The sequence below is a fragment of the Phallusia mammillata genome, chromosome 1 (assembly GCF_965637545.1).
Source record: "Phallusia mammillata chromosome 1, kaPhaMamm4.hap1.1, whole genome shotgun sequence".
Lineage (NCBI taxonomy): Eukaryota > Metazoa > Chordata > Ascidiacea > Phlebobranchia > Ascidiidae > Phallusia > Phallusia mammillata.
The window spans coordinates 31450774-31468342 of NC_137252.1; the positions used below are offsets into that span (position 1 = coordinate 31450774).

General features: G+C 34.0%; 2 protein-coding genes across 2 annotated transcripts; one reads left to right on the top strand and one right to left on the bottom strand.

Annotated features, from left to right (window-relative positions):
• Positions 1-2: 2 nt before the first annotated feature.
• On the bottom strand, positions 3-6224 carry LOC145209289 (NACHT, LRR and PYD domains-containing protein 9-like). The gene is made up of 7 exons (XM_080079556.1): positions 3655-6224; positions 3413-3499; positions 2941-3182; positions 2584-2742; positions 1161-1313; positions 864-1025; positions 3-723 (listed from the first exon to the last, which is right to left on the bottom strand). Exons 1-7 carry the CDS (start codon positions 4931-4933, stop codon positions 703-705), a joined length of 2103 nt encoding a protein of 700 aa, XP_079935682.1. The 5' UTR covers positions 4934-6224; the 3' UTR covers positions 3-702.
• A 26-nt stretch (positions 6225-6250) lies between these two features.
• On the top strand, positions 6251-17376 carry LOC145209290 (solute carrier family 28 member 3-like). Its single transcript, XM_080079557.1, has 15 exons — positions 6251-6497; positions 6903-7036; positions 7333-7424; positions 7723-7903; positions 8253-8406; positions 8712-8825; positions 9035-9109; positions 11050-11211; positions 11792-11917; positions 12286-12416; positions 13246-13414; positions 14254-14457; positions 14832-14913; positions 15190-15288; positions 15761-17376. Exons 1-15 carry the CDS (start codon positions 6483-6485, stop codon positions 15856-15858), a joined length of 1836 nt encoding a protein of 611 aa, XP_079935683.1. The 5' UTR covers positions 6251-6482; the 3' UTR covers positions 15859-17376.
• The last annotated feature ends 193 nt before the right edge of the window (positions 17377-17569 follow it).

Genomic DNA, 17569 nt, shown 5'->3' on the forward strand with positions numbered 1-17569 from the left:
AATCCAAAGCTTTTTGTTTATTAGACAATGACTAATTAAGGGGCAAGAATGGTAACATTTAGGTCAAAAAAAGTTTGCAGAGTTAAAACAGAATGTAGCGACAATGCGTATATATTGGGGCATATATTCTTCGAAAAAAAACATGAGCAACCCTAATGCTTGGTGACTGGCTGATTCGATATATCGCCCTCAATAGACATGGCATACTATGATTCAGCAACCAATATCGATAGACTAGCCATAAAATAAACTTGCCGTGAGTTTTGTCCATTGTGGGGGCATTTCAGATCACCAAAGTAGTTAATTAAGGCATATACCAATTTAACACAGTGTTTTTAAAATAACACAAAGCAAACAGCCAAACAGAAAGTACACATATTAAATACACAGTATTAGACCTTTGAAATGGTAAAACACATAACAAAATGAAAGACATATTTGGGTATATTGCACACAGCTGATAAAAAGGTAACACAAGTAAGGCTGAGAATATACAGATCATTTGAAAAATGCAACCATTTTTAAAATTATTCTAGACATACAGGAACTAGGTTTTCTATTGGGGCTAAGTGCATTCACACAAATAAAACAAGCAAAAATCGGAAACCAATCAGTATGTGTTCAAAACACACATTCTTAACTACAAATATGTCCTCCTGAGGGCATTGAGGATCCAGCACTTATAAGCTTCATTTTGAAGTTTCAAAACAAAACTGATGATTCCTGTAATACAAATAAAATAAGCTACCCATGCAAAATTTATTTGTGTTTTTATTTTTCCATTTCTTTTACAACCATCACCAAAAAATGTTGATGTTGTCAAAATTTTGGAAATTTTTAAACTGTGTGAAAATTATACTCACATGCAAACCTTGATCTCCTATTTTTTTGCTCATTTCATTTTTTGTCCCCTGACTTATGTTACAGCCAGCAAGATCCATCTTTCCCACATTGTGAATGCACCCCATCATTGCTCTGGCACCAAGGTCACCAATCATGTTGTATCGCAAACTTAGCACAGTCATCTAAAAACTCTTTGTTATAAACCTAGATCAAAGGACTTGGTCTTGCTTAATTTTACAAATTTACTTAACCCTCCCTAAAATACACATACAAGAGGACTTCTTTATTGTTCTTGGAATATTTTGCTGTATATCTACCTTGACTGAAGGCACTTTGAAACATTCAGCGAAATCAATCACATCTGTTATGTGATTATGATCAAGTTCCAAAGCATCAAGAAATGGAACACATTCTGCAAGTGCGGTAAGTTCATCGTTTTGAATTTGATTGGCCCAAAGGTTAAGGCAAATCTAAACAAACAACTGTGTTATCTGCTTCTGAAGATATTTGTTTAAAGGTCAAAAAATATAGCAAGAGGCGAAATGTTCCAAAACTAGAAGGGTGGCTTAGCACATTTTACTATAGCATATACACTACAACCTATTCTGCAAACTGTAATATATTCTCTATATTTATTTATATTGGGTCCTATATTAGCCAACATTTTTTATAATCTTGATTTGTTTCTGCAGGCAGAAACTCATGGGTCCCCAAAACCGCAAAGTTGTAAACAGACAACCATAAGAAACGGTGCTATAAAGTCAAACACAGTGATTGGTAGTGTTCCTAAAAAAAAAGTTATGTAAAGTACAAACTGTCTAAATCTCATGCAATTGAGACATTGTTATAAGTTTGTGTGCCTAAATAGCATAAAACACTGACATCTCAAAATGGCATATTATACAAACTGTCAAAATGTATTGTTGATTAATTCACACATTTTGGGGGGTTGGTAGGGTAAATAATAGGGCTGCAGGGTGAAACACAATATTCGACAGCTACAAATGCCAAATTCAAAAAAACTATCAAAAATTCATCCAAATCGGCCGTTTTTTAAAAAATAGGTGGCTTAAGCAGTAAATATTGGGCTACATGGTGAAACACAATAATCGACGCCCTAAAATGGCATAATGAAGAAACTGTCCAAATTTTATCCGAATCGGCCATTGTTTAAAAAATCACCCATTTTAGGGGTCTACTGGGGTTAATATTGGGGCTACAGTGTAAAACACAACAAACGATGCCCTAAAAAAGCACAATGAACAAACTGTCCAAATTTCATCCAAATCGGACATTGTTTAAAAAATCACCCATTTTAGGGGTCTAGTGGGGTAAATATTGGGGCTACAGGGTAAAACACAACAAACGATGCCCTAAAATGGCACAATGAACAAACTTTTCAAATTTCATCCAATTCGGACATTGTTCAAAATTTACCCATTTTAGGGGGCTAGTGGGGTAAACACTGGGGCTATCGAGTCAAACTAAACAAATGGCACATCTACATAACTATATCTACCATCTGTGAAAATTTCATCCAAATCCATCAAACATTTCAAGGCAAAACGAGGTGGACAAACTTTAGGCAGAAAAAAAACAAGAAAAAAAAAGAAAAAACAAAAAAACAAATCGAGTAAAATCAATATGTGTCCCCTTCAGGGAAGGGGACCCATAATTATTTGGCATCCAACCAAACCCACATTTTAACAAGATTACATAATAAATAAAAATCCAACATACCCTTTTTTCATTGACCCTGATTTTCTTGCAAAGGTTGTTGATTTTGGTAATTCCACAATTTTCCAGAGTTAATGCATCTAGCTTTATGATGCTGTCACACATGATTTCTGGGCCATCGTTGCCAACCAAAGTACAATCACAAACCACAAGCTTTTTAACCTGAATATAACAGTTGAATAAAAAAAATAGACAAAAGCTGTTTTGAAAAAAACTATGCTAGTTCAAATATTAAATATCCTCCATTTACATGATAAATGGCACAAGTATTTTTATTCAAAAAGTTCCAAACAGGTGCAAGAACATATTTGGTGTCCCTTCATACATACATTTGTTATGTATTGGATTTTTTCATATTACCATGCAATCGCCCTCTTTAATTGCATTACTGATGACTTGAAGTGTTGATCCTTTGAGATTGCACTGCACAAATGACAACTGCACAATATCTTTGTGTGTGTGCTGCAGAAATTGTCCCAAAGCATAGCATGCATTAAGTGACAATGGAAACCCCATAAAGTGCAGATTAGGACAAAGTTGTTCAGCTAAATGTTGTATCATTTTTTCACAGTCTTGCAAATCCACCATAATTTCCAGTAAATCTAAAAAATGTAAGAATGAGTACACACTGTACACCAAAAAGAATAAATGTACCCCCTGTTTGCCCAAAGCTGAAAGAGTTTGAAAATACAGTTACCTCAGCTAAAAAAATACTGGTTTACTGGCAAATAAACGCCTTACTTCGACCATTATTTAATTCTACAGAGGATATTTTTACTTGAGATTAACATGTTTGTAAATAGTTTTTAGAAGAAACAAGAACAAAGTTTACCATAAGCGTTATGTTTCTTGATTTCCTTGCAATCTTTTTGAAAAGCAGTAAGTTGGAAAAGTTGTGCTTCCAAGTCAAAAACTTTATCTGCAATAAAGAAAAAAATAATCTACTAGTAATATTCAGCCCAAGCACCAAATGAAACAAAATGGCTAGTTTAAAAATCTCTTAAAAATTTACACTGTAAGATTCATGCAAATAGTATTTCATGTTCTGTGAAGCCGGGTTGATTGATTTCTCACCATCGTGTGTACTGGCTGGAGCTCCTTCCAGCAAAAGACCAACAAGGAATCTTTTAACCATGGACCAACGCCTTTCATGAAAAATCTGGGGGATTAAATTACTAAACTTGTTGTAGGGCATAAGCTTAGCAATGTAATGTGCAGCAAAATATTCTTGCAGGGTTTGATGGCAGAAATAAAAGCGTTTGTCACCATCAAACAGCCTCTGCCCCCCACTTTTGGGCAGTTTGCCAAAGCTAATGACAAAATCTTGAACTTTTACTTCAGTAAGCCCTTCCTTTTGTAGGTCATCAACCTCAAACAAAAAGACAGACTTTTCCATTCCCTTAAATGCCAGCGAAGACATTGGATTCATCAAATCTTTAGAACCGGCCTGTGAAGAGTTTTGACGATGAATACTTTCTATCACCTTTTGAAACAAAATGGTTATTGATTGAATGGGAATAGAGTCATCTAATAATAGATTGACCACAAACTGCAGTAGAAGAGGATTGTAACAAAGATAGAGAAGATGTGATGCTTTATCATGCAGGCGTTGCCATGCTTCAGTGGCATTTTCTCTAGCAATTAAAAAAAAAAATTTTTTCATATCTTTTTCTTCAAGGTCATGAACCAAAAGAGTGTTTTTAGCACGAAAATAAGAAGGAATCGACAACAAGGCATGGGATCGTGATGTTAACATTAGAGTGGCTTCAGAAAAAACATTTCTACAGCACATATTTGAAACCAATTGGTTCACAGGTTTGGGGGTTTCATAATCTGCATATTGAGGTTTTAGATCCTGTATTGACCAAATAGCTTGGTCATAACCATCCAGAATAACAACACATCTGTCTGGATTCTCTTTTATCCATCTAAATGCATCTTTCCTAATTTCTTCACTGATGTCAGGAAAAATATGGTCAAGAAGAAGTTGCTTGTATGTTATTGGACCATTTGGTACCACCTCCATAAGACTTACATAAAAGAAATATTCTGCTGCACTGGTTTGACAAGATAATCTTTTTGCGATGGTTGTTTTTCCTGAACCTGGTGGGCCTGTAAGCACTACATAATCACCTTTATTTTCAGAAATTAGATCTTTGAATTTTACCACCTGGTTTGGGTCTATTTTTTTCACTTCTTCAAAATATTCAGTGTAATAAAAGGAAACCTTGACCAACTGAGGATAAATATTTTCATCAATTTTTGCATCAGAAAAGGGAATATCATCTTTTAGATGTCTTAGCAACCTTTCAGTTTGACATCTTGCAATTTTTTGTACTGCTTCTTCAGTCATACTATTAGCACCATTAATGTGATGAATGTAGGTCACTCAACACTAAACCATCGGCTTTTAAAAAGTTAAAATGTCATCCAACATCTGTCTTGTTAATAGCAAATAAAGGCACTTAGTACACACACCAAAACCTGGCATCAGTGTGCTTTCACTTCAAGGGCATTCATGTGTTTTTAGTTAGCAACAATGGCACAACGCACACACCACATGAGCCTCTGTCCACAATGACGCAGTTTGTGTAAACACAAAAGAGAAACTGAAGTACACAATGCATGGTTCTAAACAATCTAAAAAAATATACAAGCCAGTATACGGAAGGGATGTATCTTTTTGCTCACAAAAGAAAAATTTTAGCACATAGTTGATTGTTTGGGTAATCAACTTCCACATGCTTTTTTTGGTAAAGACAAACTTGTACCAATACAATTGCAGTTTGGCAGACTTTAAAAATGTTGTTTCACATGGACATGTATTTATTTTGTATTAAATGTACAATGACATCATAAGTATAAGAAAGAAGTACATGCTACATATTCACACTTAAAACACACTTCATATAACAGCAGTTATAAATATACAATAAATCATTAAAATTGCAGTGCAATTACAACACAGTAAAAAAATGAAAAGTGAAAACAAGTTCAAGTATGTATTTAAGTGCTGGACTGCAGGCATACACTTATTTTTGAGATCTGTTTGATTGCAAATGAAAACACAATATATACAGTAGCTATGGTAGCAATTGGTAAGGGTTGCTTTAATCGTTTTTTTAGTTCTGGTTAACCAATCCTACCGGCCAGGTGTCAATTTAAGTTTTATTGACTTTCTAGTTAATGTCACTATTGATCATGATTGTATTGTATTGTATTGTATTAATTTTGAAACCGTGCATGAAAATGGCACATAGGAATACGAAAACACTACACTAGCGCCACGGAATCGGGAAACAGCCGCAAAAACCTCGCGGTTGAAAATACGCCAATGTCAAAAAATGATAAGTAAATAGTCAGGATCTTAGGACTTAGATGTTGCAAGTACATGTCTAGTCTTGATCTGCGCAACAATGACCAGCAGACAAAGCAATAGGGGAAAAATGTGGTGAACGTTATCCAAACATGTTGTAGTTGTATCAATATATCATGTTGCAACTTGTGAAATTTAACTTTTTGTTCACGCTATTATTTTAATCCTAAAATTGAGGAATACAAAGAGAAAAACCGTGGGCTTTCCATGTTTATGTTCTTCCCGCGTTTACGCGATCAAATATTTTGCGACCTTTAGTGACTTTCATCTACGGCCTATGATTGGACGAAATTAAGTAGGCGTGACGTAAAAAAAGAAGTGTTGCGCGTGATAAACACGTGTTTGCCGCCAAAGTTTTCTTTCACTGTTTTGCCGCGTAACTTGAAAAAAAGGCACAAGACAGTTGAGAATTGTGACTGGTTTGAAGATAATTCACAGTTTTGAAGGCTAAACAGTTTGCGTTTGGTAAATACTTGCGAATGCGTGCTACTTTGATTTCCACATCCCAGACAGTAACTGAAGCAAAATGACTGATGAAAAAGTAAGTTTTTGACTAAGTTTGTATTGTTTTGTTGTTTTTATTAGTATAGTGAATTTATACGTAAGAAGTTAGAACATTGGACATGGACAAAAAAGAGATACTAAGTTTTTTATTTATTCTCTTATTTTAAGAAACTATTTTCATTAGTAAGGTTCTTTTCTATTTCACATAAAATGGTATTTATTTTTATTTTAAAAGTGTTTAGTATTGCAAATTATTTACTGACATATGTTTTGCTTATTATTCTTTTTCTGTTTTATAAACATCGCTTTTTGTTTCATGTGTTTTATTGTTAGATATTATTTTACAAACTAAAACAAGCTTCTTTTCTGTACTATATAAATAATTTAATTTTCCATGTGTTAAAAATTGAATCACATTTTACAATTTATTTATTTTTTGCAGGGTGATGGCCACAGAGTAGAAATGGAAATGTGCAACCAAGATGTGGAAAAGGGTGAAATGGAAAAATTTACACCAGGATCTGAAGAAAGTTCATCTACTAATTCACTTGGAAAGGGCGATGGTCTTTTTAACAGGTACAACTTTGTCAATTCAAACCAACACCTAATTGTGGTTTATGCAGGGCAGTGGTATATAATTTGAAAGGACAGAATATGAAATGTCTACATAGTAAATATTTACTGTTTCTGAGGGTGGATTTCTGCGTTCCAGTTTTTTGTTTGGTTTCATTTTTTAGGTTTTTGTTTCAGTTCAGCCAAATTACCTTGTTTGAACTGGTTTGCAGTTTTTAAACTTGTTTCAACCTCATTTTTTAAGTTTATTTGTAACTACATGGCCTTACCGAACTGAACACATACATTTTTGTTTTTAGAATTCTTCTGTGGCCAGTAAATACGATTGCTCCAGTGGTGAAACAACATCTTACAATTTTGAAGTACATGTTCTTTGGACTTCTAATAGCTGGTAAAATACCTTTATTTGTATTGAAACCTTTTGGTCAAAAGATTGGACAAAAGGTGTATATTTTTTATAAAACACTCTAACTTACACCTCCACACATTTTCAACATTTGTTGTATGAATTTCATTATTCTAGCTTTTCCTTGTTGACAGAATTTTCGAAAAAAAAGGGAAATTTGAAAATAAACCCAACTAAGCTAAATTGTGGAATAATAATTCACAAATGTTAAAAGATGTTTGCGTTAACTTTTAACAAATTAATGCAATAAAATTACTTACGTTGTTTATAATTTTTGCAACAGCATATTTTGTCTACCTTATTGTGGCCATCGTGTATGATGCACATGCGGCAATTCCTCTCATCATTCTCACTTGTGTGGTTCTTGCTCTTGTCTTCTATGAACTGTTCTCGAAGCGATTCTACAAACTGATTGGTGCTGGTATCAGAAATGTTAGTTCTGTTTCCAAACAACGATCCAAAAAGTATGTGTTTTTTTAATTTACTCATAATAGTGCCAAAAAACAGCATCACTTAATGCTTGGTCAATGATGTGCCAAAAACTATTCGATCATATATTTTAGTGTAGTAATAAAAACATTAGGTTTTTTTGTTTTCAAAACTCAAACTAGGATAGTTCCATGTTTGCCACTTTACAACCGGTACAAACTCTTTGTTACAGATCACTTATTGTCAGTCATTTCACTACGTACATTTGTGTACCTTAAATATTTGTAACAACAAACAAATATATATGTTGTAAAAACTGGCTCTAGGTGTTTGTACAGTGACATATCAGTTCAACTATCATTGTTTTTTTGTACAAATTTGCAGAGCGCTAAACTGGGTAATTTTGCTCGGCTGTTTGGCATTTATTGTTTGGCTTCTTGTGGACATTTTGATGAGAAATCCCAGCCAGTTGGTGTCACTTCTTGGATTTGTGATCATTCTCTGTGTTTGCTTCTGGGGTTCCAAATACCCAAAACATGTAAGCCATGAATAAGAAAAACATATATTGTGTTAGAGAGATATCAGGAACAGTATATTTCATAAATTTAACTCTGAAAGCATTTTGTTTACTGCAAAGTTATCACATTTTCCAATTGAAGTTGAACATTTTAGTGACTAAATTTGGGATGTATCTAAATCTTTTGTAATGCGAGATTGTTGCTAGATGAAATTAACAAACTTAGGCAACTGCAGAAAACATTGGGCAGTTTAGTGTTAACACTATGTTAAATGTCGATTTTATCTTGTAATATTTTACTGAGCAGATTTTTGATCTTGTTGCAGATCACATGGCGACCAGTTATTTGGGGAATTGCAATGCAGTTTATATTTGGTCTGTTGATTTTGCGAACAGCTGCAGGCTATGCCACAATTAAATTCGTTGGAGACCAAGTTGCTGTAAGTTTTCTAAACAAACCAACAATTTGTAATCTAATTTTAAACAGTCTGTTACAACCACTATTAAAATTAAATCCAAAATTTGTTTTGATTTTAGAAGAATTGCTAAGCTTACTTGCATGAGGCAATTTACGTTTCAATTAAAGATCTTACATTTTTTAATCTTTAAATTATAATACTATTAACTGACTTTATTTTTTCTTTTGCAGACCTTCATGCAGTACACAGAGTATGGATCTATTTTTGTCTTCGATAACTTTAAGATGCATTACTTTGCATTCAAAGTAAGTTGCCCTTTACCTTAACTTGGGTAATAAAGTCCCGAATTTGAACTCTTTAATGGGTGAAAACCTTCAGGAAATTGCTTGTCAAATTTGCCGGACAAATATAGTGTCAGATTCTGACAATTTCCGAGACATATGGCCTAAACTGAAATTTTCAACTACATTGGAGTTAACCTGTTTGCTTGCTGGGAAAGAGAAAGTTTATTAAAAAGTTCTTAGGTCCTGAGAAATCTGTCTTCATATATAATCTGTCACTATAGTGTGGAAAATAAACACATATATTTATTGTACAAATTGCTCAAGAAGGCAATGATCAACGTTATTAAAATCATTTGTTTACATCACAGAAATATTAATTTCGCCTGTTTCGGAGGCATTGTCGCTTGCTTTACGTTTAAAAGACAGATCCATTGGTTACCACCCTGTTACACAGACTGATTCCTGTAGTCTGTTATGACATATATATATATTTATTATTAACAAACACATATATTTATTATTAACAAACATACATTGTAGGTGGGCCAGTGTGTGTAATCTCAAGCGGGGTTTGTTAATCAAAAAAATATATTTCAAAGTATTAGGTTTCTTTTTCCTTTAGCACTTGTTTCCAAGCTTGTGGTTTGAAATAATCAGTGTCGCTAGACTTATTTTGCTGCTGCAGTTTAAACATTGATAACATTTTTCATAACAACCGTTCCTTATCGCCGAAGCAAACCATTTTGGTCAGCTTTATCAGTTGTAATGCAATGTTCATTGTTGTATTTGTTTCCTGTCATTTTGAATAGTTGCTGAAAAGGACATGGTTGATTGTTTTAGGGAAAGTTAACCAGGGTTGTTATTATTAATCCTAACTATTATTAGTTTTTTTTCTGTACTGTTGCTAAGCTGTGATTCATATTTTCTTACATGCTGCATTATATTTTTTAATCTTTTGTTGTTTTTATGCTTTAAACCAGGCGTCGGCAACCTTTTTTGCACTGCGGACCATTTTGAAAAGTAAAATTTTATCGCGGACCGGTTTTAAAAAAAACTGCAAAAAAATAAGCAATGAAAATGCCTAAATTAATTTATCATTCCCGGAATACATGGCAAAATGTTTTTGTAGCATTTAACCTGAAAAATTATACGGCCCGGTAATGAACTCCTCGTGGACCGGTACAGGGCCGCAGATGGTTGCTGACCACTGCTTTAAACCAGGGGTGTGCAACCCGCGGGCCAAATGTGGCCCTTGATTAAAGGTTGTGCTTGGATTTCAAATGCACTGGCAAACAAGTTTAACTACTATATATTTTTGAGCAGATTAATGTGCCCGGTGCTATTTTTTGTGACCTGACAAAACGTGACTAGAATCAAATGCGAATTTACTTGTAGTTAAGCATATTTGGTAGTCAACAAAGGGAAATCACTATATGTTATACACAGGTGCGGCATACGATCTAATTTTGACAACTATATTTGGCCCCACAGTAACAAAGGTTGCACACCCCTGCTTTAAACCATGGGTTGATTGATAGATTCAATGGAAGTTCTGTTAATTAAGCAATCCTAAATATTCATTTAAGGGAAGTTACTAAAGAGCTCCAAAAAATGTAATCACAAGCTTGAGGGTTTTGGGCTTGTTGGTTGAAGTTAAACACTTGTTTAAAATGAACAGTTTTAAGTGTTACTATTCAATTGCAACTACATGTGGGAAACAACAAAGACTGCTAATTAATGCGATACACACACACACAAACAATTGTGGAAAATCACAAATTCTGTTTCATTGCACAATGAATCTTAAACTAAACATAATACATAGCCTAAAATTAGTTCATAAAGTATTACAGTCAATTGTCATTTCCGGTTGAATTCTAAAAAAAAGCTTGCACATAACCAAATTTCCAGATAATGGCATCCATGTGTATTGATATAATAGTTTATTTGTTTCATTTCAGGTCTTGCCTATGATTGTGTTCTTCAGTACAGTCATGAACATGTTGTATTACATTGGAATCATGCAGTGGTTTATTGGAAAACTTGCCTTTTTGACACAAATCACGCTGGGTACTTCGGCTATTGAATCCACTGTGGCCATCGCCAACATATTTGTTGGAATGGTAGGTTCAGTGTGTCTGCAAATTTTAATTTTCATGCTGTAATGTTTTTGTATTTAGTTCATCAATTATATGCATTTCTTTTGTACCCTTTACATAGTTTTGTTTGATTTTTATAGATTTTAGTATTTCTGTGCCTAATTTAATGTTGGACTTTTATACTACCTGAATCAAGCACTTCGAGCTGTTTTAGTATTTATTGTAAGTGCTTTGAAAACTAGTGAGAAATAAACTATAAGTGAAGGGTTAATGTAAACTTTCTAATTGTATTTGATACGGTTTGTTGTGTCAACTTTGAAGTATATGGGTTGCCTATGTTTGCTAGGAAATTATAAACTGCACGAGTAATTCTTGGTAATTTTTCAAGGGTGACTATACAACAAAAGCAGTACCTCATTTTTCTTAGTGAAAAAGCACTAAAATACATGGCCATTACTGTATCAAAACACAAACATACTTGTTTTTTTACTTGTGGAAATAACTCTTATCCTAAAATCATAAAGTCTACCCTTAATTAAAAAATATATAAAAAAATTTTTATCTTGATTTGTTTGCATAAAAATATACTTGTTTGCTGTTTTAGACTGAGGCACCCCTAGTGGTTCGACCATATCTCGCAGACTTAACGAAGGCAGAAATTCATTCAGTTTTGACTGCTGGGCTTGGTTCTATTGCTTTCTCTGTGTTCGGAGTCTTTGTTGGCTTCGGGGTGAGTATTTGTGCCTGGTGAGCAAAAGAATTAGTACTGTTTGAACATGTACATTCAATACATTTCACCACTGATTTTTGTAAGTGTGTTCATTTTGGCCAAAGTATTCAAAATCCTCTGTTACATGTCACTTGTCAAGTTCTGTGCTCTTTAACTATTCTACCCCATGTTTGTGTGTTTTCAACTGTGAGGTTTTTGCAGCTTTTTTGTTTCTGATTCTGTGTCGTTAATGCAAGTGTAGTTTTTAAATCTTTAACGTTATGCGCAGAACTAAAATAAAATACAAAATAGCACTTTTATTTGTAAAAAATAATATTGTTAGGTACAATTAAACTATCCATTTTTTTAATATCTCCTTTTTATTTCAGGTCAATAGTGTTCATCTGTTAACTGCATGTGTGATGTCGGCCCCAGCTTCACTTGTTGTTTCAAGAATGTTGTTTCCTGAAAGAGAAAAATCTCAATTCCTCAACACTGACTCCCTTAAACTGCAATCTGGGTAAGCGAGGGGAACCTCTGTTTGTGTTCATTTTAATAAAGATAAAATGTTTAATCTTGGCATATAAAAAACTTTGTGGAGAGGGTAGTGAAAGTAGTGTGTCTTTCAAGTTTGTGGAGCTCTTCTGGCAAATGTGATTTTATTCCGACGTTTTGACATCCTTTACAGGTCGGCTTCATCAGGGTAAATAACACTGAATGCGTCTAGTACAGTGCACGATAAACAAAGGAAAAAAGAATAGAATGCAAGCACGTCACAATGCAACGATAAAACTGTGCGATAACAAATGATTGGGCCTCTAAAGTGATTGGGATTAGAGGCCCAATCACATTTGCCAGAAGAGCTCTTTAAACTTGATACTATGCCTGGCAGCAATAGCTTATGTAGTATATCTTTCATTTTCTTTCTGATTGAAGCAAGTAATTACTTTGACTAGCATTTCAGAGGTTGTATCTATTTTATGTGCTTTTATCATAGAGCAATTATTTGAAAAGGGTAAAACATTTTTATCCAAGGCCTTTTGCTATTATTTTTAGGAATTTATAAGTTAATAAGACACCATTTGTGTAGAAAATAGTACACCGATTTGATCACAAGTTTAGTAAGTCACACATCCAAATGATGTGGTCCCTCATATCACTGATGATGGCATGAGCATTGCCCAGTTGCCAAAACCGTTTAAAAAATAAAGCATGTCACTTTACATCTATTTAGGCTGTTATTTTCCTCATTAAACATCCATACATTTTTGCAGCCTGTTCGGTTTTATTGACATACCATGAAATAGGTCATGTAGCGGGTTATAACTCTTTAAACATTCTTGTCACAGTACTGACCACAACATTGTAGAAGCAGCTGCAGCCGGTGCCTCTATGTCAATTGGACTTGTGGCAAACATTGCGGCTAACCTTATTGCATTCCTTGCCTTGCTTGCGTTTATAAATGCAACACTGTCTTGGTTTGGTGCCTTTGTTGGCATCCAGGGATTGTCATTTGAGGTAAGAACTGTTTCTTCCAAACTCGTGAGGTATTGTTTTCTGTAGACACGCCACAGGTTTACCAAATTTACATGTGCATATATTTTAGGCAGGAAAAAGTGGATCAATCTTGCTGCCCAAGGGCGCGAGAAACTATAATAATAATAATATATTTTAGGCTGTGGAAGTCATTTTGTTGGCAATGACAAATTAACATTAATTATAGCAGGATAAAAATTGTTTGCATCCAAATCCGCATTGTTTTTAAAAAACTTGTCCCATATTCTGACATAATCTAACAAAAAAAATGCCTTTATTTAATCAAAATCATTTTTGTTTAATAATCATAAAATATGGAAAATAGTTGTAAGCTATTATGTAACTATTATTGGATCTGCATTTAAAATGCTTGAAAGAAATTTTTTTAGTGAAAAAGTTGGCACAAATTAACCTATACAGCAGAGGTTGGCAACCTTTTAGGCGACGCGTGCCAATTTCCATGTGTTAATGACCTCGCGTGCCAACGTTTCTAAATAATGGTGGTTCGCGCCAGCAGATATCAATAATAAAAAGAAAGCAGAGTGTTTTGTGCATGTAAGGCTGAATTTTAAGACAATGGCATGATAAGAACTATAAACAAGCAGTGTAACAGGTTAAATTGTTACTTCAATATAAACATGCAAACCGGTTGGCGTGCCATGAAAAACCATCTCACATGCCAACCTTGGCATGCGTGCCAGGGGTTGCCGACCCCTGCTATACAACAAGCAAGCGTTCAGTGACAATAATCGTGTATTAAATTTTATTGGTGACCAAATTTGGTTTTAACCCTCACTTTATTTGTATTTGTGTTTTTTCAGGTAATTTGCAGTTACATTTTCATGCCCGTTGCATTTTTAATGGGAGCTGATTGGGAAGATTGTTTTTTGGTCGGTCAACTTTTCGGAATGAAAACTTTCTTAAACGAATTTATTGCATTTGAGTCGATGAAACCTTATTTCGCAAACCGACTCAATGGAACCATCTCAAAGTTTGATGCAAATGGAACTTTGCAGTTTATGTCGGTACGAAAAATTGTTTTCTTTTATTTTCTTTATTTTAAATTCCATTGCCAATAGCCACAGTGTTTCACATATTAAAATAAATTATAATTTGTTGCAATTAACAGAATTGAGTTTCGGATCTGCGTACTTTAAATTAATTTTATTTCTGAATATTTTGTTTAATTTATTTCTGTGCAAAAGTTACTGAAAACTTTCTCTTAAAAATATGAATATTTCAACTCGGGTAAAAGAATTTTTAATCTAATCCTTTGTTTGTGTGTAATGTTTTTGTCAAAATTAGTTTCTAATAATGTACATAATTGTGTTCACATTTGTGTAGACTGCAAAGTATTGCATTATCATGTTTTAGTAATTAATCCAATTCATTTTTTTAGGAAAGGTCGGAGGTCATTGCCACTCATGCTCTTTGTGGTTTCTGTAACATCAGCTCACTGGGGATTATCGTCGGGGGATTAAGTAAGTTTTACCTTTCTAGGAAGCTCACATCCCTATCTTAGTTTTAAAAGAAAAAGAAAACCTCTGTTAAAGCAGGCTTATTATAGGTGGAGCTTCAACAAGCATCTATTGTTATCATAATTTTTTTGTGCAGTTTTGTCCCACTTGGTACATATGCAATGTTTTGTGTATGTGCTGGGTAAAGTTTGACTGTATCGCGTGGGTCATTTCTTTGTGGGCAGCTTTGCATGGTTTGGTTAAAAATTGTTTGACCAAAAAATATTTTTACCTTTATAGGTGTTCTGATGCCAACTCGAAAGACTGAACTCGCGGAACTTGCTTTGCGAGCATTAGTTGGTGGAATGTTAACTTGTTGCATGACAGCATCAATTGCAGGTACTTAAAAAACTTAGTTTTTACTACAACGGTTTTAAACTTATAGAACGTATTTATGTAAGATACTGATGATGCCTAAGAATTTAGTTGACTCAAAAAAAATTTGTCAAAAAAGGCGATGATTGATTTTAGGATTAAAGTTTATAATGATATTATTTTGAATATGTGGCTGAATTCTCTATTGACTCATCATTTTATTAGTTCTGGGTGTAACCAAGAACCATAATGTCATTGACGTAGTCATCTTGTAACTCAAACTTCTTACCAAACCTGCTGTCATATTTCTGATCAGAAACATAGTTTAATTAAATTGTTTGAATGATAAAATGACTCGGTTTGTTTCTAAATTCATTGGCTGATATGTGAACCTTTGAACTATTTGTGAACGAATTTGTTTTCTTATACAGATGGTAAAGTTTACAAACCAAAACAATATGTCCTATATCCGATTTAACCAATACAATATTTGCAGGGCTTCTTTTTGCTGAATCAGACCCAGTTACAATGTCAATGTCAACCACAATGTACACTCCTTTGTTGAACACAACATTCCCAACAAATACAACATAAATTTCTGGTGTGTTTGCAATTTCTTAAGAAACGTTTCCAAGCAGGTATACCATGTGGTTTGTACTCCCAAAATACACACAAAAAAGCCCAATGCTGGCATTGAATTAAACAAAATACTAGAATTTTTGCCTAGGTTGTTGCATGTATTGTTTTTTGTCTTTTAAATACGGTCACTGCCAAATCATATTTTGTAAGTAGTGTGACAATCATAACACTTTTATTTTATCTCAGTGCGAAACTTAAAACAGTAGTATTTAATCCAAACTTTTTTGGAGTAAAATCAATGTATTTAAAATGTTATTCAAGACTTTAATTTTTCTTCTGTACTACACCTATTACTGGTTCAGTAAAACTTTTTGCCTTTGATGTTACATTTTTTTCTCCCATTTCTGTGCAACTTATGTCATTTAACTGTCTCAACGTTACCTTGTTTGTGTGTTGTAAATGTAATTAGTAGTAACTGTCTCATTTTTAACAGTTCCCCACGCTAGACAAGTTTATTATCTTATTTAGCTAAGACTTGGGTAAAAGCATTACAATATATACCATTTTCACAAAAACATGTCTCCTCCGCCAAACCTATTTGTGTCGATTTTGCTGCCTTGTTAAAAAACGACATTTTGTCATTACTGGGTTCAATCTTGAGGTACACGCATCACCAGCTGCATACTGAGCCTCAATACAAAGTCTGGTAAGGCATGCGAGGCCACCAGAACATGGTGCTTGACCGCATAATTTTTGTATCCGCGGCCGCAGATTGTACATCTCTGCTTGATATTGTGGGATTATAACCGCACACCGCTTTTTAGAGTTGTAAGCGCGCCCGAAACTGCTTTTTTTAAAAAAGAAGCCTGAATTAGACCCGAAAATTGGACCAACCAATGTGAAATTACGATACAAATGTAAAGTCAGGCTCTAATCTTCTTGAAACTAAAGCCCATTCCAGCCTGTCTTACATCTTGGTAGCTTTTTTACTAAATTCAACAGCTAATTATGAGTTCCAGTTTTACCACGAGTTACTAATTTAGCTGCATGTACTTAGTTAGTAGGTGATTTGGGATGTAGCCCGTCCGCAGCTATTCAGTTCCATGTAGGTTTAGAAGTTGCCAAATGACGCAAATTACCGAATTAAAAACATAAATACACATTTAATTTACATGACTGTTAAGATATTTTTTTGTTAGTCATTGCTTTTTCTTTTTTTTTACTGTGTGTGTTTAGTTTTGCTGTTAGGTTGAGTCTAGCCTTTCTCACTTTTGTAAATAATCTTGTTCTTATTCGTGCCTTGCTGCAAGCAAAAAGTTGCCAAAAACATAAAAATTGCCTGAAATTACATTGTATGTACCAATACCACTCGTCAAATCAAATTTTTTTTTTTGCTTGTCAATGAAAACTCATAAACCTTCAAATTATTGCTGCTACTGTTTCTGTCATATGATGCTAATTATACAGTGCCCTTCTTCGGTCACCAGTTTGTGTAATAAACTATGTTTTTGGCAAAATAGCATAAACCTTAGAGTTTAAGAATCAATGAATTTTTTGGGAAATTATTGCCCCGAAATAGCATCATCAGTATATGTCGCCAAATTGTGGTGTGTCGTTTTTTTGCCAGATTTAAGCGTACGGATTCGAATCTGCGGCAATAGGGGTCGTCTGTTGTTGCGAAACATTTTGTTTTGCAATCTTTAGCTTAGCTATTAGTGTAAAACAA

What these genes read in the sequence shown, in the direction of transcription:
- LOC145209289 (XM_080079556.1), bottom strand. Translation starts at nt 4,933, where the DNA reads ATGACTGAAGAAGCAGTACAAAAAATTGCAAGATGTCAAACTGAAAGG. An exon ending in TCCAGCCAGTACACACGATG is followed by an intron (nt 3,500 to 3,654) that starts GTGAGAAATCAA and finishes TCTTTATTGCAG; the next exon opens with ATAAAGTTTTTGACTTGGAA. An exon ending in TAGGAGATCAAGGTTTGCAT is followed by an intron (nt 724 to 863) that starts GTGAGTATAATT and finishes TTTGTATTACAG; the next exon opens with GAATCATCAGTTTTGTTTTG.
- LOC145209290 (XM_080079557.1), top strand. An exon ending in TCCAGGGATTGTCATTTGAG is followed by an intron (nt 13,415 to 14,253) that starts GTAAGAACTGTT and finishes GTGTTTTTTCAG; the next exon opens with GTAATTTGCAGTTACATTTT. An exon ending in GAACTTTGCAGTTTATGTCG is followed by an intron (nt 14,458 to 14,831) that starts GTACGAAAAATT and finishes TCATTTTTTTAG; the next exon opens with GAAAGGTCGGAGGTCATTGC.